The 24780-nt window shown below is 43.0% G+C and overlaps 16 protein-coding genes across 16 annotated transcripts; 9 read left to right on the plus strand and 7 right to left on the minus strand.

The window, feature by feature from the left end:
- The first annotated feature begins 84 nt into the window (after positions 1–84).
- On the plus strand, positions 85–1003 carry OGAPODRAFT_15626 (uncharacterized protein). Its single transcript, XM_018353857.1, has 2 exons — positions 85–241; positions 275–1003. Exons 1-2 carry the CDS (start codon positions 211–213, stop codon positions 892–894), a joined length of 651 nt encoding a protein of 216 aa, XP_018212127.1. The 5' UTR covers positions 85–210; the 3' UTR covers positions 895–1003.
- A 254-nt stretch (positions 1004–1257) lies between these two features.
- Positions 1258–1932, minus strand: OGAPODRAFT_15627 (uncharacterized protein; the record flags this gene model as incomplete). The annotated part of the gene is made up of 1 exon (XM_018353858.1): positions 1258–1932. A coding segment is annotated over exon 1 (268 nt), but the record flags the coding sequence as incomplete, so codon positions are not given.
- A 177-nt stretch (positions 1933–2109) lies between these two features.
- Positions 2110–3024, plus strand: OGAPODRAFT_15628 (uncharacterized protein; the record flags this gene model as incomplete). Its single annotated transcript, XM_018353859.1, has 1 exon — positions 2110–3024. One exon carries the CDS (start codon positions 2110–2112, stop codon positions 3022–3024), a length of 915 nt encoding a protein of 304 aa, XP_018212129.1.
- Positions 3025–3115: 91 nt separating this feature from the next.
- Positions 3116–4255, plus strand: OGAPODRAFT_75269 (uncharacterized protein; the record flags this gene model as incomplete). The annotated part of the gene is made up of 2 exons (XM_018355995.1): positions 3116–3169; positions 3279–4255. 2 exons carry the CDS (start codon positions 3116–3118, stop codon positions 4170–4172), a joined length of 948 nt encoding a protein of 315 aa, XP_018212130.1. The 3' UTR covers positions 4173–4255.
- Positions 4256–4718: 463 nt separating this feature from the next.
- Positions 4719–5789, plus strand: OGAPODRAFT_15629 (uncharacterized protein). The gene has a single exon (XM_018353860.1). The coding sequence runs from the start codon at positions 4845–4847 to the stop codon at positions 5727–5729; it is 885 nt and encodes a 294-aa protein (XP_018212131.1). The 5' UTR covers positions 4719–4844; the 3' UTR covers positions 5730–5789.
- A 32-nt stretch (positions 5790–5821) lies between these two features.
- On the plus strand, positions 5822–8512 carry OGAPODRAFT_92608 (uncharacterized protein; the record flags this gene model as incomplete). Its single annotated transcript, XM_018357191.1, has 1 exon — positions 5822–8512. One exon carries the CDS (start codon positions 5822–5824, stop codon positions 6962–6964), a length of 1143 nt encoding a protein of 380 aa, XP_018212132.1. The 3' UTR covers positions 6965–8512.
- OGAPODRAFT_97893 (uncharacterized protein) lies at positions 5824–8512 on the minus strand. The gene has a single exon (XM_018357979.1). It carries the CDS (start codon positions 8498–8500, stop codon positions 7223–7225), a length of 1278 nt encoding a protein of 425 aa, XP_018212133.1. The 5' UTR covers positions 8501–8512; the 3' UTR covers positions 5824–7222.
- An 85-nt stretch (positions 8513–8597) lies between these two features.
- OGAPODRAFT_15631 (uncharacterized protein) lies at positions 8598–9389 on the minus strand (the record flags this gene model as incomplete). The annotated part of the gene is made up of 1 exon (XM_018353861.1): positions 8598–9389. A coding segment is annotated over exon 1 (485 nt), but the record flags the coding sequence as incomplete, so codon positions are not given.
- A 1913-nt stretch (positions 9390–11302) lies between these two features.
- OGAPODRAFT_15632 (uncharacterized protein) lies at positions 11303–12353 on the minus strand. The gene has a single exon (XM_018353862.1). It carries the CDS (start codon positions 12325–12327, stop codon positions 11422–11424), a length of 906 nt encoding a protein of 301 aa, XP_018212135.1. The 5' UTR covers positions 12328–12353; the 3' UTR covers positions 11303–11421.
- Positions 12354–12474: 121 nt separating this feature from the next.
- On the plus strand, positions 12475–13594 carry OGAPODRAFT_75274 (uncharacterized protein). Its single transcript, XM_018355996.1, has one exon. The coding sequence runs from the start codon at positions 12479–12481 to the stop codon at positions 13076–13078; it is 600 nt and encodes a 199-aa protein (XP_018212136.1). The 5' UTR covers positions 12475–12478; the 3' UTR covers positions 13079–13594.
- A 1452-nt stretch (positions 13595–15046) lies between these two features.
- Positions 15047–18666, plus strand: OGAPODRAFT_75275 (uncharacterized protein; the record flags this gene model as incomplete). The annotated part of the gene is made up of 1 exon (XM_018355997.1): positions 15047–18666. One exon carries the CDS (start codon positions 15047–15049, stop codon positions 17159–17161), a length of 2115 nt encoding a protein of 704 aa, XP_018212137.1. The 3' UTR covers positions 17162–18666.
- On the minus strand, positions 16409–18666 carry OGAPODRAFT_15634 (uncharacterized protein). The gene has a single exon (XM_018353863.1). It carries the CDS (start codon positions 18550–18552, stop codon positions 17245–17247), a length of 1308 nt encoding a protein of 435 aa, XP_018212138.1. The 5' UTR covers positions 18553–18666; the 3' UTR covers positions 16409–17244.
- A 378-nt stretch (positions 18667–19044) lies between these two features.
- Positions 19045–20458, plus strand: OGAPODRAFT_75277 (uncharacterized protein; the record flags this gene model as incomplete). The annotated part of the gene is made up of 1 exon (XM_018355998.1): positions 19045–20458. The coding sequence occupies exon 1, from the start codon at positions 19190–19192 to the stop codon at positions 20456–20458; it is 1269 nt and encodes a 422-aa protein (XP_018212139.1). The 5' UTR covers positions 19045–19189.
- Positions 20459–20532: 74 nt separating this feature from the next.
- Positions 20533–22282, plus strand: OGAPODRAFT_15635 (uncharacterized protein). Its single transcript, XM_018353864.1, has one exon. The coding sequence runs from the start codon at positions 20537–20539 to the stop codon at positions 21719–21721; it is 1185 nt and encodes a 394-aa protein (XP_018212140.1). The 5' UTR covers positions 20533–20536; the 3' UTR covers positions 21722–22282.
- On the minus strand, positions 20533–22283 carry OGAPODRAFT_97897 (uncharacterized protein; the record flags this gene model as incomplete). Its single annotated transcript, XM_018357980.1, has 1 exon — positions 20533–22283. The coding sequence occupies one exon, from the start codon at positions 22281–22283 to the stop codon at positions 21726–21728; it is 558 nt and encodes a 185-aa protein (XP_018212141.1). The 3' UTR covers positions 20533–21725.
- Positions 22284–22882: 599 nt separating this feature from the next.
- On the minus strand, positions 22883–24661 carry OGAPODRAFT_75280 (uncharacterized protein; the record flags this gene model as incomplete). Its single annotated transcript, XM_018356000.1, has 1 exon — positions 22883–24661. One exon carries the CDS (start codon positions 24659–24661, stop codon positions 22883–22885), a length of 1779 nt encoding a protein of 592 aa, XP_018212142.1.
- Between the last annotated feature and the right edge of the window lie 119 nt (positions 24662–24780).

Here is a 24780-nt window from a genome sequence, read left to right on the forward strand (position 1 = left end):
GCACCTCTACACCGCACTAAATTTCTAGAGTCTGTAAAAAAGTGCTTCAATTCACTTTCTATTTACATTAACAGCACCTCAAAACGGACACAGTCTGATACAATCCGGGGTTCCTCATAATATATTGCATCAGTGCATACACTAAGAGCCAACCTTCTAGCTTTTCAATACTGTATCGGCACCAAGACGCGCTAGTGTTGAATATTACAAATGCCACTTTGTGGAAGCCCTCCCAAGCCTGGTAAGTAACCGACACTCAGATTCTAACATTCAGTCCAGCGAAAAATAGTCATTCTTGGAGATGGTGCATGTGGTAAGACCTCACTCCTGAATGTTTTCACCAGAGGTTACTTTCCTCAAGTTTACGAGCCGACCGTGTTCGAAAACTACATTCATGACATCTTCATTGATGGACAGCAGCTGCAGTTATCGTTATGGGATACTGCTGGCCAGGAAGAGTTTGACCGTTTGAGATCCTTATCGTATAGTGACACGCATTGTATCATTCTGTGTTTTGCTATCGATTCGCATGATTCTCTTGAAAACGTGAAGAACAAATGGGTGGGTGAGATTCTTGAACACTGCGAGGGTGTCAAGCTCATTCTCGTTGGTTTGAAAGCAGACTTGAGAAGTAACGATCCAGAGATTGGTCAGAATGATATGTTGATTAATAATGCTCCCTCGGGCAAAAAGCTTGTTTCTTATGAGGAGGGAGTCGGTGTGGCGAAGGAAATTGGTGCCCTGAGATACTTGGAGTGCTCTGCTATGAAAAATCGTGGAGTTAATGAGGTGTTCACCGAAGCAGCACGTATCGCTCTTACCGCAAAACCAAAAGGGGCCAACGCTGCCGCGAACGTCGCTGACAACGAAAGCAGAAGCTGTGTGATAATGTGAAGGTCAAAGGCTTCTGATTTGTTGTTTTCACTTCTAATTGTGTAGTTGATTAATTTGTAAAGAGAACTGTATTACGAAAAGGAAACAAAATATTAAGTCTGATTATTTCTCAAGCTCTTCTCACTCCTTGAAGGACTCTTTGAGCTGAGTAAATGCTTCTTAGGGCTGCAATTGTAGCTGTGATTTGTCCGAAAGACATTTGATGGAGAAGAGCCTTGGTAACATAGATACGGATCCGGTATATGATTTTTGGTATCATTCGAGCCCAAGGGCTCAACAATGGAAGGCATCTCCCCAGTTTCGATAAATTCATCCAAAAGAACACTGCTAATTGCATTCTTTGGCAGCGGGAGACGCTGAGGAGGTGAAAAAGATGAAAGAGTTCCTGGCGAGTTTTCTAGTTTTCTCAATTGGAGGGTTCTGACCTCTTGCTTATCTGTCAAAGGCTGATAGTAAAATTTCTCATTGTTGGCCGGTAACACAGTGTTGGAATTGGTCGATTTGAAGCCTCGAGGATTGATAATCTCGTTTGCTGTACGGTGTGATCGGCCTCTCAAAATTCCAAGCATTCTGCCTCCATCTTCGAGTGGCTCTGTACCCTTTGAGTCAAAAGAATCCTCTGTTGAGTTCACATCCTTGGCCTGGATTTTGGCTCGAAACCTATGATAAGCAGAACCGATCAAAAAAGCGAGCACGAACCCGGCTACAATGGGGAGAAATATGATATAGAACGTTCCCTGATGCACAGATGTATTCTGTAAGAAAGGATTGTGTATCTCACTGGGTGGGATACCAACCTTTGGTGCCAAATTTGGATTCAGAGCACGATGATTGTAGCTGCCCGAAAGATCGTCTGGGGCGTAATTTGTCGACATATACACTTCTGGCGCTGAAGAGAGTTGCCTTCTGTCACCATCACGGAAATTTTTGGAATCTGAATGTGTCATTCAATCTACTGGCGCTATTGAAAGAAGCAATAAAACACTAAGTTTATCGCTGAATCGAGAGATGCATTTCTAGGCGGCAGGCTGGTATGCCTGGATTGGCTCGCAGACCACGGATTAAAGGCCATAAAAGTCAACTAGCTCGTACGTTTTGAATAAATCTGCGATATTAAGCGCAACTTGTGACCACGGGCTAATAGGGTATATAATCAATCTTCAGTAATTTCAAAGAAATGTGCCAAATCGTAATTTTTCATTTTTCTTTTGAGGCATGTTTTTGAGACCAAGGTGCTTCTTTCGTACAGCGAGGGTCACACCAGTTCGGTTTGTCGCTTCCAAAGCTATTGAAAAAGATGTGGCTGCCAGGTATAAAGAGAAACTGGATCGAAAGGCTAGAGAACTCGGTGCTGCGAACGCAGAACAGCTGAAAGAGAAATTGAAGGACGAGATCGAGAAGAAAAAGCTTGAGATGAATAAAATAGACCCGCTTAAGGAACTGGAGGCATTTGAAAAAGCACAGCAAAACAAAGTGCGAAAAACCGTCAAGGAAAGGTCCCCCATAGACCCATCAACTCCAAAAGACCCATATAAAACTTTAAATTCATACTTGGATCTGGAGAAGATAAAGGGTCTCAAAGCCAACGAAATTGAGTTTCTTTGGAGAATGAGATTCCAGAAAGGTGAAAATACCCTGAGTGCTGTTGTTCCAACCAGCACCTTCGACAGACTATTTAACAATGCCATCAAAAATCCAACATTTGTCCTCCCGTTGCCCCGCGAAGATGCCCAGGCTGAAAGCGAAGACAAGGGGAATCCGGTAGAAATTCATTTCGTTCAATGGAACTTTGTTGGACCTGATACCACGCATGTCTTGATCACGTCTCTAGCTGAGTACAAATTACATCAGGAGTACGCTAGACCTCACACCACGGTGATGTTTCACCAGGAGCTGAAAGAGGATAAGGGAATTGTTATGATGAACGGACAAGTCGAGAAAGACGCTTCTGTTACTTTACAAGAAGCTCAGTTACTTTTGCTAAATGTGCAAAGATTCTACGGTGGGCTCGCCGAGACAACTTCCGAAAGCAACCAGAAGAGATTGGAATTGCTGAGAAAGTTCAACTCCGGGGATCCTGCATTCAGCATGGAAGAACTGATAGAGCTAGCCGAAAGGATGGAAAATTAATTTTTGTACCAAAGTAACCGGATTCCATTGCTGTGATAAAATAATTTTTTTAACCAATTAGTATATGAGCGAAGTCAATCGATGAGTGAGCATGACTTCAATTAAGGTAGCATATTTGGGACCCCCTGGGACATACTCACATCAAGTAAGTACATTGAAAGCTTGTCATGTAAGGGCTAACTGAGCAGGCTGCACGGCAACAATTCGAGCCTTATGCTCTATCAGATGACGCATCAGTAAATTATCTTCCACAGCCATCAATTAATTCATGTTTCAAAGCAATCTCGAAAGATGAATGTGACTACAGCATAATTCCATTTGAGAATTCATCCAATGGTCAAGTTGTTCTGAGTTATGACCTATTCCGTGATTGGTTTATCAAAGAAGATCAGTTGAGGCTCAAGCTGAGGGAATTGGAACAAAGTGGCAGTTCTCAAGCGTCTTCTGTCAAAATCCCCGACTTTCAAGTAATTGGCGAGCAATTTGTTGCTATACACCACAATTTCATAACTTTTGCTTCAGACATATCAAAGATCAAAACTATATATTCGCATCCTCAAGTGTGGTCACAGTGTAATAAATTTCTACACAAGCATGAGTTGGATAATAATATCAAAGTACAGAAGATTGACACATCCTCGACTTCGAAAGCAGTTGAAATTGTTGCTTCTCTACAGACGGATGAAGAAAGAGAAACAACAGCTGCCATGGCATCATTGACTGCCAGTGAGATTCATGGAGTTCCAGTCAAGGTTTCTCAAATCGAAGATTTCAAAGGGAATACTACAAGGTTCCTGGTGCTAGGCAAAAAACCATTACCAGACTTACGCCTTTCTTTTGACTCTAATCCGGTATCAGACAAGCGCATGACTCTTTTAACCTTTATTATCAAGGATAACGATAATTTTGGAAGCTTGTGTAACATACTGCAAGTCTTCAAAAAATTCAATCTCAACTTGCAATCTATAACTACGAGACCCTCAATTGTGAGTCCTTGGAGGTACGTATTCTTTGTGGAAGTTTGGGAAGGAGAGGGTCTTCCTGAAGCATTGTCTGAGGTAGAGGAGCTGGTTCTTGATCTGACGGTGATTGGCTCGTTTCCAAGGAGCAAGAAATTCTTTCAAATGATCGAAACTGGCTTCCCCTGATTAGCACGAATATACGCACCACGCTTTAATTCCAGATAAGGTACATAAAATTAACGATTAACAGAATGATGTAAGAGATCAATGCTGATTCGATCTAAAAATAATGTTCCTGAGCAATAGTTCCATGACTACCCAGGTAGGGTATATATGATTAGCAGGCTCAGTGATTGCCTTTTGAATTCCTTGACGATCTTTCCGAATCAAGCAATATCTGCTAGCCAGGAACCTGCCCCTCAGAAAATAAAAATCTGGACTTCTCGCTTAAAACCAGCCACGAGATCAGATCCGCCTCGATTTTCTAGAAAGACAATAGCTTTTAACTTTGTGACATTTTTTATTGTCAAGCACCTTTACAAAGTCGAACGTGAGAATTGAGTAGTGAACGCTTTTAATTTATTGTTTCAAAGCGTGTCGGTATTGTTTATTCTGCATACCGTGTTTGGTAGCAGATCCCGTTGTGGCTAGCTCTTAAAACACGCATCTGACACTGCTGAATATAAACGCAAACCTTTAACGTTTATTCGAAGTTTTGCAATCCATAGGTTATCTGTCAATACTTTCTTCGTGGCCGACGTGATCACTCTTTTTTCACAGCCAGTATCTAAACATTCTTTCATTCTTTCGTGTCTTACAAGAACAGACCCATTCCATTCCTTTCATTAGTCCAAACAAATGAAGCTGTCATCAATTGTCACATTTTGTGTCTTGGGACACCTGGCTACTGCCGCTCCTTTCTTTCATCTCAAAAGACAAGCTGATCCGAAATTAGTTGTTGTGACTCAAACAGTTAAGAAGACCGTTGTCATCACTCCTGGCGCTACTCAGGCGCTCGGCGGCATTCAAAGCACAGCTGCTAGCAGTACAGCAGTCTACACCACATCCACGGCAGTCTCAGACAGAGACAACCTCGTTGGAACCCTCAACGTGGAGGAAGATACAAGTTCTTCCATATCCCCATCCGAGACCGACAATGCTCAGCCAACCACCGCCGAGTCCACCAGCTCCGCCATTCCTCCCACCACGCTAAGCACTTCCTCTCCAACCCCAACTCCAACAGAGGCCTCTTCGACCACCGAATCATCTGCATCTTCCACAGCTGCCACCTCTACGACATCGTCTGGCTCGTCGGGTTCCTCGGACTCGGACTTCCAGGAGGCGATCCTCAAGGAACACAATGATAAGAGAGCATTGCACGGCGTCGATGCACTCACGTGGGATGATACTCTTGCTCAATATGCTCAGAACTATGCTGACCAGTACAGCTGCTCGGGAGTTTTGACTCACTCCGGAGGAAAGTACGGTGAAAATCTGGCCCTGGGCTACTCTACTACCGGTACCGTGGATGCTTGGTACAACGAGGGAGCGAACTACAACTATGGTTCTAGCTGTTCTGTTTATGACCACTTCACCCAAGTTATCTGGAAGTCGACAACGAAGGTTGGATGTGGATACAAATATTGCAACGATTATTGGGGAACTTACATAGTATGCTCCTATGATCCTGCCGGGAACATTGTGGGTGAGTGTGCTTCCAATGTTCCTGCGCTATCTTCTTAGGCACTTGCTTTCCTTCCAGTACTAGGCTTCATTTATTATAGTTTAAAAATTGAGTTTTACGCGAAATTAGATCGCTCGTTTTTAGTTTCTCCATGTCTAGCATGCAGCAACGGCAAAGTCGAAAGCCTACAATCTATCAAGTCGTCCGGCTGGTATTTGCCATACTGACGTTTGCGACCGGTTGTTTGAGCATCGTTTTCTCCCAACTGCTGGTGAATGTGATGTTAGGTGGCGATGAGCGATTAAGAACGCGCTGCATCGGTTTCACAAAGCGCAATTTCGTGATTCTGATTACTTTTATAACAAGTCTTACATGCCCAACGGATCTCGAACTGTCATTTGATCCCGATACCGTTTCGTGTCGCGAGGTTCTGGCCAATGCCGAACGGTCCTTGTTGAATCTAGATACTAGCGCCATTTTGATTGCCAATCACCAACTATACACTGATTGGGTCTTCTTATGGTTTGTCTCTTATCTGAATGAATGCGCTGAGAACTTCTACATCATTATGAAGAAGTCGCTGGAAAGAATACCAGTTTTGGGGTACGGCATGAAGAATTACGATTTCATTTTCCTTAATCGAAAATGGGACTTAGACAGGTCATATATGATTCAAAAGTTTGCGCATCTAAGTTGTGTCAAAAAGCATTGGCTGCTTATTTTCCCAGAAGGTACAAATTTGAGCCCCAACACTAAACCAAGGTCAGACGATTTCATGACAAGGCAGCAGCTCGATTTTAAACTAGATCATGTGTTGCTCCCCCGCGTGAAAGGACTGTACCTAGCGTGTAAACACATGCACAAAAAGACAAATCTTATTCTCGATTTCACAATGGCTTACAGTGACCATCTTGCGACAGAGTATGCTCAAGACTCGTTCACTTTGCGCTCAATCTATCTGCTTGGAAAGGGTCCGAAGCGCTTAAGCATGTTTGTCAGAGCAATTGATATAAGTTCGATTGACGGATGCACTTTCGATGAGGACGCGAGCGAGGAAGAAGAAGAAGAGGATATGAGAAAATTTGAAGTTTGGCTGAACAAACTTTGGGTGCAAAAGGATAAAATGATGGACAACTATTACAAAACAGGGCATTTGGTGGAGGGGGTCAAATCAACCAAAATGCCCTTGAAACTTCGCAATAGATTTGAAATTTTGAATGTCTATGCTATACCCGTCGGGTTCCTTCTTCTGACCTGGCTCGCCTGTCGTCTAGTTACTACATTGTTACGTTAAAATGTTATTTGACCAATCACGCAATAGCATGAATCTGGATTCGCTTCCAAATAACGTCTACAAGCTAAAGCCAAAAACTATTATGTCATGAAATAACTATTGACTTCATCCTATGAAAATTTCTCTTGGTTCGTATCTGTGGTGGAGAAACATGCCAGTAGCTCCGTATTAGTTCAAAATTTCATATCGACTGCACATAAACAGGGCACAGCGACGTTGTTACTTGTCATGCTGTATTTCCTAAATTTCACACTTTTCTCACTTAGAACTATCGAAGTCGTCCCATGTGAGTATATTAAGTGGTCTTGCATAATAAAGTTTCTCGTATCCTTCTCTTTTATTCTCATCGTCGTATTCCGCTGTGTAGTCTTGTTTCAGGGTTTTTGAATTGTGGCTCTCAAACTCCTTCGATCCCCTGAATGTGATTTCTGGCATGATGATAACATCGTCGACCTGTGTGGGGCCAACAGCTAGGCTAAGCAGCTTGTATGAAATGCGGTCTTGTGTTTCAGGTCCCACAATCTTTTGTGGTAATAAATCTTTGTCTGTTCGCGCAACCCTGTAGATGAAAGGAGATTCAAGCTCATTCAGATACTCAAATAAAGTGTCAGTGAAAACTGATTCACCAGTACATTGTGTTAGTGGTTCACCATTGCTATCCAGATTCTCAAAAGCTGTATTCCAGTCAATCTCGTGAATGATGCGATCATCGTTGTGAACCATATAGGTAATTCGAGCAATAAGCTTTGCCAAAAAAGGGTGGTGGGACTTTGCTTTAAAAAGCTTATTTGAAAATGATAACCTTCTGTTGTATAGCAACGTCCAGTTTTCGTCGTTGTAGTCTGTGGAAATGCCCACCATCAGCTTACCAGGAATTATTCGAGATTCATACCAGTATTTCATCGGTTTCACGCAAATTGTATCAATGTCTGCAAACAATCCACCGCCAATGTACACTATCAGGTACTTGAGAAACTCATATTTGAGCCGGGGATCTGGAAGTTTGAGTAGTGCATCTAAAACCTCTGGCACCTGGTCCTTGAGATAATCTGAAACTAAAGATTCTCCTTCGGACGTCAAAATCAAATTATGGTTGTAGTCATCATTCACCAGTCTCCATCGTTGAATGTGAGGAAAGCAATTGACTGGAAATTTCCTGTCGTCTGGTCTTTGTTGCCACATCTGCCAAATATTGTTTTCAATTTCACCTTCTGCGTCGTAAGGAAAATAGTGAATAAGTCGGGCCTCAATTGTATACATATCATGAATATTCTTTCGAGGAGGTGGGGTCTTGATCAGAGTAGCATTTCCAAAAAAGCTCTGTGGATAAAAGTCTGACAAGCTATACCGCTTTCTGACAGAATTGGTAGGATCACCCAAACTCAAGTTTAACAATATGAACACAGCAACAGTGGACAAGATCATATACTTATAGCTTCTCCAAAGGTTGTAAATATACCGAGGCACTTGAGATGGGGCCATTTCCTTGGTATTGGGTCCCGGAGATTCGATGTACCTGCTAAAGCTCGAATACATGGGGACAGAATTATATTTCAGGATAGACTTTTTTGCTGTCAAAAAATACGACGGCAAATTCTCCCTTGGACTGAATTTATGGAGACAAGTTCACTGCCTGAGTGTTAAAATGTATTCTGTTTAGCTATCTTCCTTATTTAACATGCTTAGAATATACTGGTAGTTTTGATACATCTGCGATAGCTCAGACACAGTGAGCTGTTCGAATGACTTATTGCCAAAGCGGTCTAGTTTCGAAATATCAATGTTGGCAAACTTTTGATGATCCTCAGAACGGTTTTGAAAATGATCACTTAAAGAGCTTCCCCGGCTTCTGTTCTTAACATTCTCAAAGGCGTTCTCAATAGAGTTGAGAAGCCCTGCTTTCCCGATTTTCGAGTACTCCTGATTAAATAGGCCAGTATTTATCAAACTAGTAGTACGGCTGCGCATCTTGTTAAGTGAGGGCTTGCTTTTATCTCCCGTTTGACCGTTGCTGCCCGTATTGAAAGGAGTAATGGTATTCTGAGAGACTCCATTGTTGGAAGCGTTGGGTTCCAGGTGAACATTGAGAGAGGAGCTAGATGATGATGCACTCACAGGCCGAAAGTTTTTCATCACACCGCTCATGCTGCTGGTGAATTTGTTGATGAATTTATCCTGTGCATTTGGTGACGAAACAATGGAATCAGTTTGTGACCTTGTGCGGACCAACGTTGTTGAAGTGATGGTGGATGCCCCCAAATCTTCCCCCGTTTCTGGTTGATCCAAATGCGACGATAGTTGTAACGACAAGTCGGAGCCAGTATGTACATGATGACGAGAGTCGCTGGTAGAGATAGACGAAGTAGGGGTGATTTTGGACTCCTCAACTTTTGGAAGAGAGACAGTGGATTTTATGGCTAGATTTTCCTCCATCTGCTGCCTGGTAGACTCCAAAATAGGATCGTGGTTGTCTGTTGTTCCTATAGAGTTCAGCCACGAGACCCTACCAATTATGCTTTTGATGCTGGAGTCCACGGCATTACTTATATTTCGGATGCCTTGATCCGCATGATACAATGGCAAAAATTCAGATGGCGCCAGCAAGGAGAATCGAGAAGAGTCCAAAAGAAAAGAAGGTTGACGAGGTGACAACGTAGGTCGAATTTTTTTGATCTCCTCCTCGATTGATTCTAATACCAAAGGTTTTGTCAAAAATTCGAGAAACTCATCACGGGACTCTTCAGGAACCTTGGAAATGGTCTCATCCAAGCTTATGTTTAGATTGTCCAAAGTCACACTGGCGAGATAAGAGAGACTCGCTTCAAAATTGGTGAAGACATACAATAATTGGCCCTTTTCATCGTCATTTCCGTCATAAATATAATCGTTCCGAAATCTTTTGATGAACTCAAACTGGGTAATGAGGGCATGAGTCCGCAAATCTTCGAGTTTGATGAACACGTAAATGAGAATGGGAAGATAAATATCCGTATTTATTTCGTGAAAGGTGTTCTTGCTGAGTTCCCTGATCAGTTTGTCAATTTCGGCATGGACTTGAGACAATCGCTTCAATTTTAGTGTAGGAGAGCGCTCCGCCGTGAAAATTTCCAACTGCGGGAGAATGCGACCATACAAATTGTCCAAGAATAAATCTTCATCAATATCCAGATGGATATCTAAGTTCTCGAATTTGATGTCCAAACTGTTGAGGTATGCAAGCTTGATTCCAAAATCTTTGTTGAGCTTTTTCTCAAACTCATCCATTGGGACTCCTTTCTTGGGAAACATGAGAGATGAGTAAAACTTTTCACTTAGTAATTGCTCAACAATAAGATTGTACTTGCAAGAAGGATTGCCAAGCGGTTTATCAAGCTCCTTCAACTCCATTCTTTTCTCTCCATGCGTGAAGTCATTTGTTTTGATGTTGAAATCTGTATAAAATCTTTGGAAAAGCTCAGCGATCTCGAACGTAGCCAACGGCTTTGCATACCTAGGTTCTCTCAGAGATTTGATGAAATCCTGTAAGTGCTTCAAGAGAGAAGCTGGAAGTTCGTCCTTGCTTGTCACTTGGACTGAACTGACAATTCTTTCATTGCTGTCACGTCTTTCCGATCCAATAGCCGGCGACTTATGTGATAGCGACTGTGAGCTGATAGCTGTATGTTGGGCATCGTCTAGAACATCAGATTTTTCAGCATCATAAGAGAACTTAACTGATGTATCTGGTTGCCAACTATCTTTCGTTGGAGGGGTATGAAACATGGTCAAATGTAGATCAGGCCCGTCTATAATTTATTCAACGTGTAATGCAAAACTGCGCTTGGGGGTAATAGTAATCGTTAATCCCCCAAATGTCAATTAAGTGCTGTTGAAGTTATAAAGTGTTGCGTGCTAGTCTTGCGAAACTTTTGGGCTAAATTTGGTTCATTCCCTCCTCGGGTTCTTATCTCTTTGTAAGGCAATTGTTAAAAATTTGACCCCGTCAAAAAGTTGGCAGATCACCAACTTAAACACTGGTTTACGTAAATATACCACTGCTTCTAACTTCTTGACACAAATCGATAACTTTGTATAAGTTTGCACACTTAATTTAAAACCATCATTATTTCGGGTTTTCTGTGATTACTTGGATTTCTGAGCCTTGTCGTAGAGCTAGCGGTTCGGGGTTTTTTCCTCTTGTCTCGAACTGATGGAGGATGAATTGTTATATGACTTTCTGTTCATAGCCTTCGTTTTATATGTGACAATCTCCATGATGTGAAATTAGCAATTGGTTGCCTAGCTCTCGGTAATCGTAGAGCCTGCTGCCCTGAACCGAGCAAGACATTTTATGGAAATAAGTAAGTAGACTATTAAGTTCGCTTATCAGTATTTCTTTGTAAATCAAACGAAACAAACTATCAAAATGTCATGAGAAATATTTCCTCCTCCATTCTGAGTACTCCATTGCTCAAAACTTAGAAGAAACCTCCTCCTCCTTCTTGACGACGCCCTCCCATACCACCAAAGCCGCCTCCTTGGCCATAGCTGTTGTCATCGTACCTTCCACCGCCACCATAACCACCTTGATCGTAGCCGGCATTATCGTATCTGCCCCCTCCATATCCACCTTGGCCTCCCATTCCATCAAATCCATGACCTCCTTGATGTCCTCCACCAAATCCAGAGCCGCCATGTTGTCCTCCCAGCAATCCAGAAACGAGAGAACCTAATCCTCCTCCCATACCTCCACCTGTGGAGCTAGCCATGCCACTACCGCCTCCCAGAAGGGAACCGAGATTGAATCCACCTTGATTCTGCTGGTGTTGAGGAGTGACACCGGCCCCAGCCAAGGCAGAGATGAGTGATCCGAATCCACTCGATCCTCCTCCCATTCCTCCTCCCATTCCTCCTCCCCCAAATCCTCCACCCATGCTGCCACTTCCACCGGCACCGAGAAGGGATGAAAGCATACCCAGTTTGGATGAGGTGGAATTGCCTCCATTCAGCACCTGAGACATCAGCATTGAGCTCAATCCTCTTTCATTCGAGCCATAATTCGGATTTTGTTCAACCTCACGTTGCAAAGATCCGGAAATATTGTTCAAAATATTGTTTAGCTTCTGTTGCACCTCCGGTGAGTTAATCACTCCATCCTGTTCATCAAGCTCTGCAGCCAGTCTATACTGGTCGACGGCAGCCTTTTGATCGCCCTCGGACAAAAGTATATCACCCAGAGCTATCCTTACTTTACAAAACAAGTTAGGGTCCACCCTTTGCGATTGGCAAATTTCAACAGCTCTTTGTATGATATGTTTTGCATTAGCACCAGTAGAGGACTGAGCTTGTTGTAGCAGATTCTGGACTTCTCCTTCAGCAGACATAATGAAAAGCTTTGCAAATATGAAGCAGATGACCTGAGTGTCTTTTGCTATTTTTTTTCGGAAATTTCACCTGGAATTACTGCAGCAGCGGCTGAAACAGTCCAATTCAAAAAAATATAAGCGCGTTTCTCAGTGATTCACTCTACAATTGATGAAAGAGGTTTCCAATTTAGATGAAGACCTGAAATCCTCAAGGATCAAGAAGTATAACAACCCATCGCTTCAAAATGAGGTCAAGGAATGGCTTCTACAAGTCATGGGCTCCAGTATCAACGAAGATGAACTCAGGTCCACAGACCTCGTCGATTTCCTCAAATCAGGGGAGGTTTTGTCACAGCTGATAAATTGTGTCTGGGGGGCCAATACTCTTCCAGTGAGGAAAAGCAAAATGGCTTTTGTTCAGATGGAGTCAATTGAGCAATTTCTAAACTTTATCAAGTCCAAAGGCGTGCCTCAGGATGAGTTGTTTCAAACAGTTGATCTCTATGAACGCCAAGATCCGTATCAGGTAGTGATGGCCATACAGTCTCTATCAAGGTTGATTCATAAGGAGTTTGGGGACCGATATCCCTTAATTGGGCCCACCATCGCTGCCAAACATGAGCGCCCAAAAGTCCCTCCGAAACCAAAAAAATTCTCGGCTAATAGTGGGGCTGCTTGGAGTACTATTGAGTACGGTTATATGAACGGAAGTAATCAGAAGACGGAAAACATTGTTTTCGGCGCGAGAAGAGACATTGTTAGACGTTGAATTCCAGAGCTATATATAATCATTTATACGATCCACCTCATGAACGTTAGTCAGAAACTTGTCTAAATGAAATGTCTCGACCTCATTAGCAGACATTTCCAAGTTGCCCAGTGTTATAAGATTTATGTTAGAGCTAAGTTGCTTCAGTACATGGAATATACTTTCCTCTGTCCGAACTTGGATGACTTGGTGTGAGTTTCTTTGCACATTGAACCTTGATAAAAACTCTGATTTATCAACCGAAGGATGAAGAATAACAGTGAGGTTTGGATATTCATTCAGATAAGCAGCACTGAAAAAGTCAAGATCCTTTTGCGTGAGAACTAGTGACACAAATTGACCATTGCTCTTGCTGGCTTCAGATGTCTTTGCAGGTTCTTCGAAAAGCCCAGGATTAATCGTCTTCAACGCCCAGGCACCACCAATTACCAATCCAGCAACTACTGTCGCTGCAACGGCACGTGTCCAGAGTTTTCTTGAGTTTCTTGACATCCCATGAATCAAATGTCTGGCTTGAATAGAAAAAAGGCAGTAAATAAGTAGCTATTTGTTTAAAACCTACGATAAATTATATCCAGGCTAAATCAGAGTAGCGATTATGTAATAGAATGTAAAATAGGTAGTTTTTTTCACCGCCTGAAAATTTTATGCAGCTGATCGAGAAATCAGTTATCAGGAGAGATCACGGGCGTAAGCAATATTCTACGCTGAGTGGTTGGACCTAGAGTCCTTATCCAAGCAGCATCGTCAACATAATTATTTCTTAACTATCAACATAGGCTAGAGTATCATGACAGTTGCTCTGCGGGGCTCCTATCGTTTGATTTCCATGTTGCCTGTCTACAAATTTATTAGTCATGCCATGCGAACCGACAATTAGCAAAAGTTGTTTGGTGGAGAAAAATTACATTCGTGGGGCATTTAAGATACCCTTTGGACCCTTTTGCTGGAAAGCTTGCTTGGTGTGCTGGTGGATCGTTTATCTGAGGAAGCTGAAACAAGGGATCCTCAAAGAGCCTTGTACTGAGCATCTTTGCGCTAGCCAGCGGAGTACGTCAAAGTCTACCCACATGGCTTCCCATCATAATAGAGGTTTAAGCGCACCACATCGAAAGAGAATTGCAAGTTTCTTCCAGATCGCGTAACTTTGAGCAACGGCTCATGGTTAGCGGATATGAGGGTGGCTGGGAAAGTACCAAAGCACTAGTCCTTTTTCTGAGAGTCGTTTGGTCGTGACTGAATCGCAAAATCTTACTGCGCAAGCACATAAAAATACATAGAAACCAAGACTGAAAACAGTAATTTTGGTATTCGCAGAAGGTATTGTAACGACAATAAGCTATTTGGATTTATCGGCTATCGTACACAAACGGACTGAGAAAGGGCCTGACATGGGCTATACTGAGTGGGCTTAATAATTAAAGGCTATTCTCATGTATTTAGAGTTAGCAAACGTGCCTAGATGGTGGCTTTTCCACTTGTCTTGGCAACCTGTAGTACCTTGCTAAGCACTTTTTTTCTACCATCCGAATCGGACAAATATTTTTTCTTGTACTGCACGAAAGCGGCATGGTGCATATTATTGTTGTAGTGGTGAAAACGCAAATTATCTTAACGATCAGTAACTTCTTTACGTGTGCAAGATTCAAACCAAATGTCAGTCTTTCTTGATCCTCAGCAAACAGAGGTTTGAACATATGCGTTAGGGCTACCTACCAGGATCAGCAAACTGGTGTTCGAGCGAGCTTTGTCCGTCCCAACAATTCTCGTTGAAAACGTAGCTGCAGGTGACGTGCGTTGGGTTGAATTCGTCGCAGTTTTTACCATGCCTGACTTTGAAAAAGTTGAGAATAGCGAATCGGAGGACTTTGTTTGGTGGTTTTTTCAGATGCATCCTAGCCGTTTGTATTTAGAGTTCTTATATATAGGGTCAAGCCACCGTAATTTGTGGCAAACCAGTACTCCGTCATGAAACTGATCAAATGGCTCACTTTAGCAGGTCTAGCTGGCCTGGCTACATCCAAAGATACTTATTCTCACGAAGACTATGTTGTGATTGCGTGCAAGTCAGCAGTTGAGGCCACTGCTACTTTTTGCGAAGGTAAGAGCAAGGGATACGATTGTGCTTGTTCCAATCCTGCAGAGTTGGGTTCATGGATCTCCTGTGTTTATAATAATACTGGGAAGTATGACCCTGCTGCCGACAATGCTCTGGTGGATTTCTGCAACAAATATAAATTTACCGTTGATAGTATTCATTCCGCCTACGAAAATGCTACCAAGTATATGGTCAACATTAGCAACGTCAAGGGTTTTAAGAAAAAAACTATGATCAACTACCCCATCACCGGTGGTAACTTGACCAAGAACTACCAGGGCTACTATTGGGGTAACTTTCATCGATGGAATAATGTGGCAGTGTCCCACTACCTTGGTATTGCATCACTATCTGCTTGGGCATTGCTGATAGTTGTATGTGCATTCATCAATTGGTCGCTTGTCCTGCTACCATCTTTGAGAAGAAAGCTGGTAGGCCCTGCTACTAATTTCTGGAGAAAACACATTGCACTGCCGGCAGTTTTTGGAGGTAGGCATATGGAGAACTTTGGATTGTTGGGACTATTCCCTGATAGATTCGAGTCAATTGTTCTTTCCATATTCTTCATCTATTCCTTTTTGGCAAATGCTATTCTTGGCTTCACCTACTATGAAGGCGATTTGGTTTTCAAGACAAAGTCTACCGCATACGCAAGATACATCGGCGATAGGTCTGCTATTCTGCTTTCTTACTTGGTCCCTCTGCTCTTTGGATTCCCCGGAAGAAATAATATCATGCAGTGGGTCACCAGGTGGCCGTATTCCAGGTTTGTCACTTTCCACAAAGGGCTTGGTAGAATATTGGGCTTGGAAGTGCTTGTGCACTCTATTGCCATGACTATCCAATCTTTTGCTCTTGGAAAATGGCACACCAGAATCCATGCAGTTTACTTCCAACATGGCATTGCAGCAACCGTGTGCTGTTGGGTGGCTATGGGTTTTGCTGCCTACGGAGTGAGAAGATATTGGTATGAGCTATTCCTTGTCAGCCACATCGTTTTGATAGCCATGTTCCTGTGGACTGCCTGGTTGCATGCTGCTTCCCAAGATTACGGCAAGTACTATTACGCTTGTGCTGCAATCTGGTGTTTTGATAGAGCTGTCAGAATTGCCAGAGTTGTACTATTTGGGGTTAGAACTGCTAAATGCGAAATTCTCGAGAAGGAAGGAACCATCAAACTCTCAGTTCCTTATCCAAAGAGCTATTGGAAGCCTTCTCCAGCAGCCCATGGATTTGTCTACTTTTTGACTCCAAGAACATTCTGGCAATCTCACCCTTTCACCTTAATTGACTCTATCACAGACAAAAGCCACATTCATTTCTACTGCAAAATTAAAGGCGGCGTTACCAAGCTCATGGGTCATAAAGTTAAAAATCACGGCCATAATGTTTTCAATGTCAAAGTCCTTGTTGAAGGCCCCTACGGTTTGAGAAACCCATACCATCAGTACGACAAGGCTGTTCTGATTGCTGGTGGTAACGGTATCCCAGGCCCATTTTCCTACGCATTGGACCTTGTGTCTAGAGAAGTCAAGACAGAGGTAAAACTCTACTGGGCAGTGAGAGAATACAACTCCTTGAACTGGTTCAAGGAGGAGCTCATGCAATTCAAGGGCACCAATTGCAGACCTATCATTTATGTCTCCAATCCCAATTCTAGCATAGCCGAAGTCGATACTGACATGATCTCCAGTTCTGGTAGCTCTGTGGAGTTTTCTGAAGAAAAGAATTCGGAAAGAGAGAAGATTTCCGAGCAAACCCTTACGCTGGAAAGTTTGCAACAAGCCTTTGACTATGTCGAATTTAGACGGGGAAGAATCGACATCGACCAGCTCGTACAAGAAGAAATTTCCAATAGTACTGGATCCGTTGCTTTCGGTATCTGTGCCCACCCTAATATGACCGATAACGTCAGAGCTGCCGTCATCAAAAACTTAGACAACAAAAAGAGGATTGACTACTTCGAAGAGATGCAAACCTGGTGAGCATTATACAGATATTTTTCGAAGCAGATTTATATATTTTGTCAGATGTAGCAAATAGTTTGCTACTACGTTTTGAGTACACTTCACTCCAATTTAACATCGTAAGGATCGGCCTCCTCATCTTGATCCACCAAGTTGCCCCTTCTTTTTTGGTCCTCCTCCAGCACTTCGAAAAGTCCCTTGAAGTTGCCAGCACCGAATCCATTGTGGTTATGTCTTTGGATAACTTCAAAGAAAAACGTGGGCCTATCAAACACTGACCGCGTGAAAAGCTGCAATAAGTATCCATCCTCGTCAAAGTCAACGAGAATGCCAAGTTGCCTGATTTTTTCCATGCTTTCCTTAAACTCTGGATGCTTGCTTTCCTTCAATCTTTTCTCCAGGTTTTGATAATACCGATCAGGAACATCAATGAATTCAACACCTCGTGCTCTAAGGGCCTCAACGGTACTTAGAATATCATCCACCTTCAAAGCAACGTGCTGAATCCCCGGACCGCCATAGAATTCCAAGAATTCCTCGATTTGCGACTTTTTTAGGCCTTTAGCTGGCTCGTTCACTGGCATTTTAATTTTCTCGGACGGTGACGCCATTACTGTGGACTTGAGGGCAGAAAAGGCTGTATAAACCTGCTTGTCATCCACAGACCAGAATTTGTGGAAGCCAAAGATCTTTTTATACATTTCGCATGACTTGACCATCTTGTTCCAACCTAGATTCTGAACGCAGTGATCAATTACGTCAAACTTCACCTCTGTTGCAGAATTGTTCTCCAAATTGTCGAGCTGGTAGCCACCAGGGAGAAAACCGGAATAAGAACTCCGATCAACTAGCGTATGAGTTGTGTCTCCGATTACTCCAACCCTGGAAATAGTAATCGAACCATGCTCGTCCTTGTAAGTGGTGGGCTCTAGCACTGAGGTTGCGCCACCCTCCAAGGCTCTTTTGTGAACCTGTTCCACATTACTGACCTGGAACGCAACATCCTTGACTGCATCTCCATGTGTAGTAGTGTGGTGATGGATTTCTTGGATGAACTTCATGTCTTCTTCAGAAAGGCCTCTCGATTTTGGTGGTCTGAGACAGCTCACAAACTGAATAATGACACCTCCATTACGGACAACACGGACGTTGGTAATACGAGACCCGGTTTCGAGGCCTTTGTGACAGTAAGGGGTGAAGCCATACACGTGGATAAAATGTTCTGCCATGATATCGGCCGAGTTCACATAGCACGTGATATGGTCGTAGCCTCCGAAAACACCATCTTCAGCGCCATTCTCCTGGACTGTTTCAATTTCCGTGTCAGTAGCAATCTCCCGCTCACGTGAGAGAGTGTCTTGATTGACTTTTTCTGTGTTGGCGGAAAAGGGTGTAGTCTCTATAGTCATCTTTGAAATCGAGCAATGGAATTTCAATTACTTCCAGGTAGGTTTTTATAAGATCTGGAGCTCTCAAAACGATGTTCTACTTCAGTGAAGTCGCATGATTTCGAAGCATTTCGGTGATGAGCCGTTTCCCTATCTGCAGAACACAAATTTTTGGATTAATTTTTTGACATATTTAATTCTGTTGCTACCATTTTTGACAGGCATTGCACATGCATATAATTTCCCGATCTTTTAAAAATATGCCGTTCACATATGCTTCGAGCATGGGATGCAGATAACCATCATTATTATCTGTGTCTGCATCATTTATACACTATTCCAATACCTTCTAATGAGAGAGCTGGTGAATGTGCCAGAATGAAGCTCTCAAACAACACCCAAAATATATGCGTTCTGCTTTTTGGTCCTATTTCCAGGAAGAAAATTAGGTTCTTGATAGATACCAAATCAAAAACTGTACCCCACAATCGGGGAACTTTATCATCACAGCGTAGATGACACGGTACTGGTATTTTGCGGAGTAGCCCTCAAACAACTCCTCATTCCTTTGGATATTTCTCTGTAATGCCCGATTTTGCTTTCATTCGAAAGACGCTATATAAACCGACCATCTTGTGCCTGAACATATGATTGAGATATGTCTTCTTTACCCTCTCTAATCGACTCCTTGACGAATCATGCTGCAAAGGGCACGGGGATTGTAAAGCTTGTTGGTATCGCTAAAAAGGCTCTTCATCTGCAATCTAATCAACAGATCCCAGATGCACTAATAATATATCTCAAAGATCAACAACAGTCTCAGTTTGGATCCTATCCAGACCACAATGACGTTTCTCCGAGTAGCGTTTTTACAGCAGTGTTTTCCCTGCTGATGCTCGGCCACTTATTTGTCTTCATCAAGAACAAGACAAGAGGACACTGGTTCCCGCTTTCACTTGGTTTTGCTACTTATTGCCTGATAAGACTTTTAGGCTTTGCTCTAAGAATTGCCTGGGCAAAAGACATTCTCAGATTGCACACAGGCATAGCTTCTGAGGTTATGCTTGTACTTCCAACGGTGTTTCTAGCCTCTCTCAACCTTGTGCTAGCACAACGGCTTTTCACTTGGCGTCATCCCGTTGGTGGCAACCAGAAATTCTTCCAGATTGCCATGATGACAATCTATCTAGTTGTGGTGGCGGTCGTCATCATGACGATTGTTGCAGGTGTAGTGCCCTATTTATATTTCCTCAACCAAAGCCACTATAACATGTGCCGCAACGTTGTGAAGGTGACGTCCGTCCTTATCTGTTTCTACTCACTGTTGGCCATATTGCTTGTTTTATGCGCTTTCTTGATTCCTCCTTCTTCCAGAGACAAAAAAGCAACCGTATTTCAGCCGTTTTGGATCACATCATTTGCCCCGACATATTACGCTCCCCGGGGCGCTGCTGAGGAAGGACAATACCTGTTTGTACAGAGGCACGGTGAACTTTGCAAATACTCGGAACGGACCATTTTGAAAGGAGGAGATCTCTATTCCATGGCGGATGAACCATCGCAGCTCAACCAGTTTGAAGCTCAGAAGGAAGCCATCTATTCTATCAAGCACAACAGCTCAATTCTGCTAGTTGCGATCACATCTGCGTGTGTCTTAATTGGCGCTGTTTTTAGATGCGTGCTTTTGTTTTTCGATACAACGTACGCTACACAAGGGTGGCTGGCAAAACCGGTGGTCATGTATATGCTCTGGGGATTTTTGGAAGCTGTTGTCAATCTGCTCTACCTACTCAGCCGGGTAGATTTGAGATTTTACAGACCTGACAAGATCCCAAATAAGCTGATCACTGCCACTGACTCGAATGTCGTGCCAACTTCCAGCGAAGACAAGCCAGGCACGCAAGCAAGTCCCAGTGTGGTCTACTGACTCGTTTCTTTCTGTATTTTGTATGTAAAAAAATATTTGATTGCTTGAAAACAGTATTTGGCTGTCTTCTGAAACCTGATGTCTCTGTCTCTGTTCCTATTTACCTATAATTGCGGCAAGAAAACGCCAATTGTGCCCGAGTTTGGTGAAGACATAGCCAACTTGATTGAACAGAGTGACGGGCGCGTGCCTGATCTGCTGGTGTTTGGTTTCCAAGAAATTGCGTCCATCAGCGAGGGGACGAGCCCATACACCATCAATATCAAGCTCTTGGCGTTGAGCAACTTATTGTTGGACAGCATGGTGGCCAAAACACAGATCAACTTCGAGGTGATTGAGATCAACCATGTAGGCAACGTGGGAATAATTCTGATTTCTCCATACAAGTCCAAATGTCGAAAAGTGAGACGGTCAGCAAACGTTCCCCTAGGATATTTTATAACAAATATCAAGGGAGCCACGGGCCTGAGAGTTACATATGAAGCGGAATACGGCAAAACGACAGAACTGACATTTGTGGTGGCCCACTTGGCTGCCAACGAAGGTGTTAAATATCTGATGAGAAGAAACGCTGACCTTGATAGCATATTACACGGACTCAGTTTCCAGGATGGCTTCGGCATGCATAAACCTAATTCACATTGCTTTATCATGGGGGACCTAAATTATAGGAAAACAGGTGCATACCATTTTGCTGCAAACTCGGATGAAGAACGCTCTGGCATGGAACTAGACGAGCTCAATATCATGCGGTCTTCTGGCAGAATATTGTGGGGATTTAAGGAGCCAGAAATCAAGTTTCTTCCTACATATAAGTTCAAAACGGGCACATCGACCTACAACTATAAAAGGACTCCTTCTTGGTGCGATAGAATATTATATCTGGATTACAAAGGCCTCGAGGAAGATTTGATGGGGTTGGATGAGCCAAAGGAACGCGTCATCAAATACGACGCGGCTCGGTTAATAAAACTGTCCGACCACGTTCCAGTCTACTTGAGAATCGATGTACCTTTAGAAGCCCCTATGTCTTTGATAAACTCCAAGGGGTACCTCATGGACAAATTCACTCATCTTTCTAATAACGAGATTGATTTAAAACCACGGAAGCGATGGAACTATTATCGGGCCATGGCGAACTATAACGACAACATACTGAGTTTCGTTTTTTATCTTGTCCTCACGACAAAAGGGCGCATCATCCTTGCTATATGGTGCTTTATTGTTTACCTGATTTTCCACGGGCACATATTGTTCACGTGAGAGCTCACTTACGCCCATAGCGTGCTTTTCCAATGTCAAACGGAAGATATCTGTACTTGATCATGTGTTGAATTTGTCTCCTCATGGTCAAAGTGAACAAGATCACAAAGTATATCAAAAGGATAGGCCAAAAGACAGGAATATCAAACACTCTGAACAGTGAGCAGACCAAAGCTATAACTGTACCTCTGGTGGCATTCAACCAAAATCTGAACTCGGGAAGTCTTCTGATGAACGGCCTAAACTCATCATCCTTGTCAGTCATTTTCGCTGTGCCCTCTTCAATGGACTCGTTTTCGTATTCTTGCTCCAATGACGGATCGAACTTAGGTGTCAAGAATTGCAGCAGCATGCTTAATAGGTAGATAGCCCAAGTATAGCAAACAATGTACCACCCTTCGCATAGCACGATTCTTAAGGCAAACAAAAACATCAAAACATATGTTGCAGCCCATCTATACACTGTGTGTGGAGTAGCGATATCCAAATACCGCTGGTATGTGTTGCGTATCCTCGCCCATTGAACCGCTGCTTGATCTCTATATTGATCCACACGCTCCATGACAATATAGGTGAATGCTTTGTAAAACGTATTCTCAAAAATGGGTTCGAGGAAAAAAAAATCAATTCGATTACATAACGAGTTTGTAAGCCAAGCCAAATCTGGAAACATATAAAACCAATGGCTTGCCGAGTCCACCCAGTAATATATGTCTACCTCGTTAGGGTGGAACCATTGCAATACCGCTAACCAAACCGAAAATTTGATCTAGATTCATTTGGAGTTTGAAGTGGCCGTATCCTGAATTAAATACATGGGTAGGAAGTGGCTTTTTGGCAAAATATAGCTACCATTCCAAGCAAGTGCGAATACGCTTCAGGGTTATAGTGTGTGCTAGGGAGAACAGTGTAGATTGCCTTATACTCCAGAAAGTATAGGCCGCGTATTGCTATGAGTGATGTACACTCAAAATTACAGTTGAGACGTTTGTAGTGAAAACATTGGAATTCTTACACCAATTTTAAGCATTACAGATTCGGACGACTTGGGCCAAGCGCCACAAAACAATGCGCATTACGTGCTCCACCATTCAGTTCACTGTCTTGGTATTTGACTTCAAATCCAGTCATTAAGCTTATTTACTTGAACGTCAATTGTGATTAGCCACGTCTGTTCTGAAGAAGCAAATCGTAGTTGATGCATCTGAGCTCTTTTTCAATTCTTGGTCTTCCACTTCCGTCATCATAAAAGCCAGTAGAGTTGGCATTGCTGAAACCGAGTGGAGAAGGTCCCCAGGTAGGGACGAAACAAAGCTCGTCAAAGTTACAGCTCTGGGAGCATCTGTAGTAGTATGCCCAATGCAAGCTCTCAAGGAGATCAGAAAGCTCAGTTTTGGCTTTTGTAATCTGATCATCTATGTCCTTAGGAAGCGTGGCTCCAGTCAATGGGGATAGCAGTATCTTGCTCAGGGTGAAGCAATTGTACAGTGTGTCCACTATTTTCGATTGAACAATGGTAATAGAGTTCCAGACAAAAAAATCGGCCGTCGATTTCAAAGGTTGGTAGGGATGGCTGTAGTCCCAAATAGCCATTGCACGATGTTTTGGAAGCAACTCGTGGTCAGGTTCGCTCAGATATCTTCTGATGAAATTGTAGGTATAAGCGGTCAGGTTGGTTCCCAGTGTTTGATAATCCTCATGTTGACCATAGAGAGCAAAGGAAGAATTCAGGTTGACAAGCATTGGCGCAAACTTGTCAACTATATAGTCTGTCACCAATTGCCAGTTTGTAGAGCTGTATGGATCATTTGGCGTCGACAGCATTTCTTCCACCGAGTTGACCAAGTCGGTCTTTAGTTCCGACGAAATGTTGTGGATCCGTCGAAGATATGGATCTGGATGAATGAATGTTTTATTTAGCGGAGTCACAAACTTGGAGAAGTCAAGTAAAATCCGTTTGTCGCCATTATAAGCTCTTGCACCAGCGAGATAATGCTCAAATCCAGACATTGCTTCAACAACGTCAATGACGGCACTTCTTTTGGCATTCAGATCCTCTCTATCGTCAAGATTTGCAAACTTTTCCGGAGGAAAATCGATGAATTCCGTCACATTTGCCAACGACACATTGGAGATTGGAATCATTTTCTCTTCAAAATCGCAAATCACCATTTCAAAGCCAACCTCTAAACGCACGTATCCGTCGAGACCTCCATGGCTTTTTCCCCATGAGCAGATCTTATCAGCAGCAATCCGCTCATCAAAATCGTCGTAGTCTGCAACCTGGGACAAAACAAATTGTGTATCCATTTCTCCTGTTAATGATTTCGCAGCCGATGCACCACCAAAAACAATAACTTTGTCTAGAGGTTTGGTAACTTGGAATGTAAACAAGGAGGAAGGACCATCAAAGTTAGGCGGATGACCACCATGAGATGGCCTTTTACCTCCCGGTGGCTTGAAATTTGGAGGGCCTCCAGGGCCTCCAGGACCTTTATCTTTTCTTGGCCTATTTCTGCTCATATGCGCAAAGTCATAGCTGAACTCATAGTCCATAGCAACCCATTCGACGGTTTTTGGAGGCTGGCCACGGTGATTAGAATGGTATAATAATGTCCCCTCTGGGATGTAGGCTGGGATAAAACTGACACTGATGGGATTGATGTCCGCATTTTTCTGCTTCAGAACATCATACACCTCGTTGAAAACGGCAGAAGCATTCGCAAAGTCCATAGGCTGAAGGTATTGCTCAAAGCTTGCGACGTTCAGCTCTATGAAAGGTGCTATCGGAGTTTTGATGTTCCGCAGTGAATAAGACAAGCGCAAAAAGATGGCGATGTTGAGTAGCAAAAATGCCCATATACCGTAATGGCGAATTTTCGAATAATCCACCTGTTTTTTGGATCCCTCCAGGGAAATATAGTTGGCTCCAAGAACCATTGAAACACAAAATTGGATAGTAGAAAGACAGATGCCGGATTTTAATACCCAGGGCTAAGCACAAAAAATTCGCACTACCACTTTAGAAAGCCGAAACGTCAATCACCGAAATGGAAACC

Source organism: Ogataea polymorpha (assembly GCF_001664045.1).
Source record: "Ogataea polymorpha strain NCYC 495 leu1.1 chromosome Unknown OGAPOscaffold_2, whole genome shotgun sequence".
Classification (NCBI taxonomy): Eukaryota; Fungi; Ascomycota; class Pichiomycetes; order Pichiales; family Pichiaceae; genus Ogataea; species Ogataea polymorpha.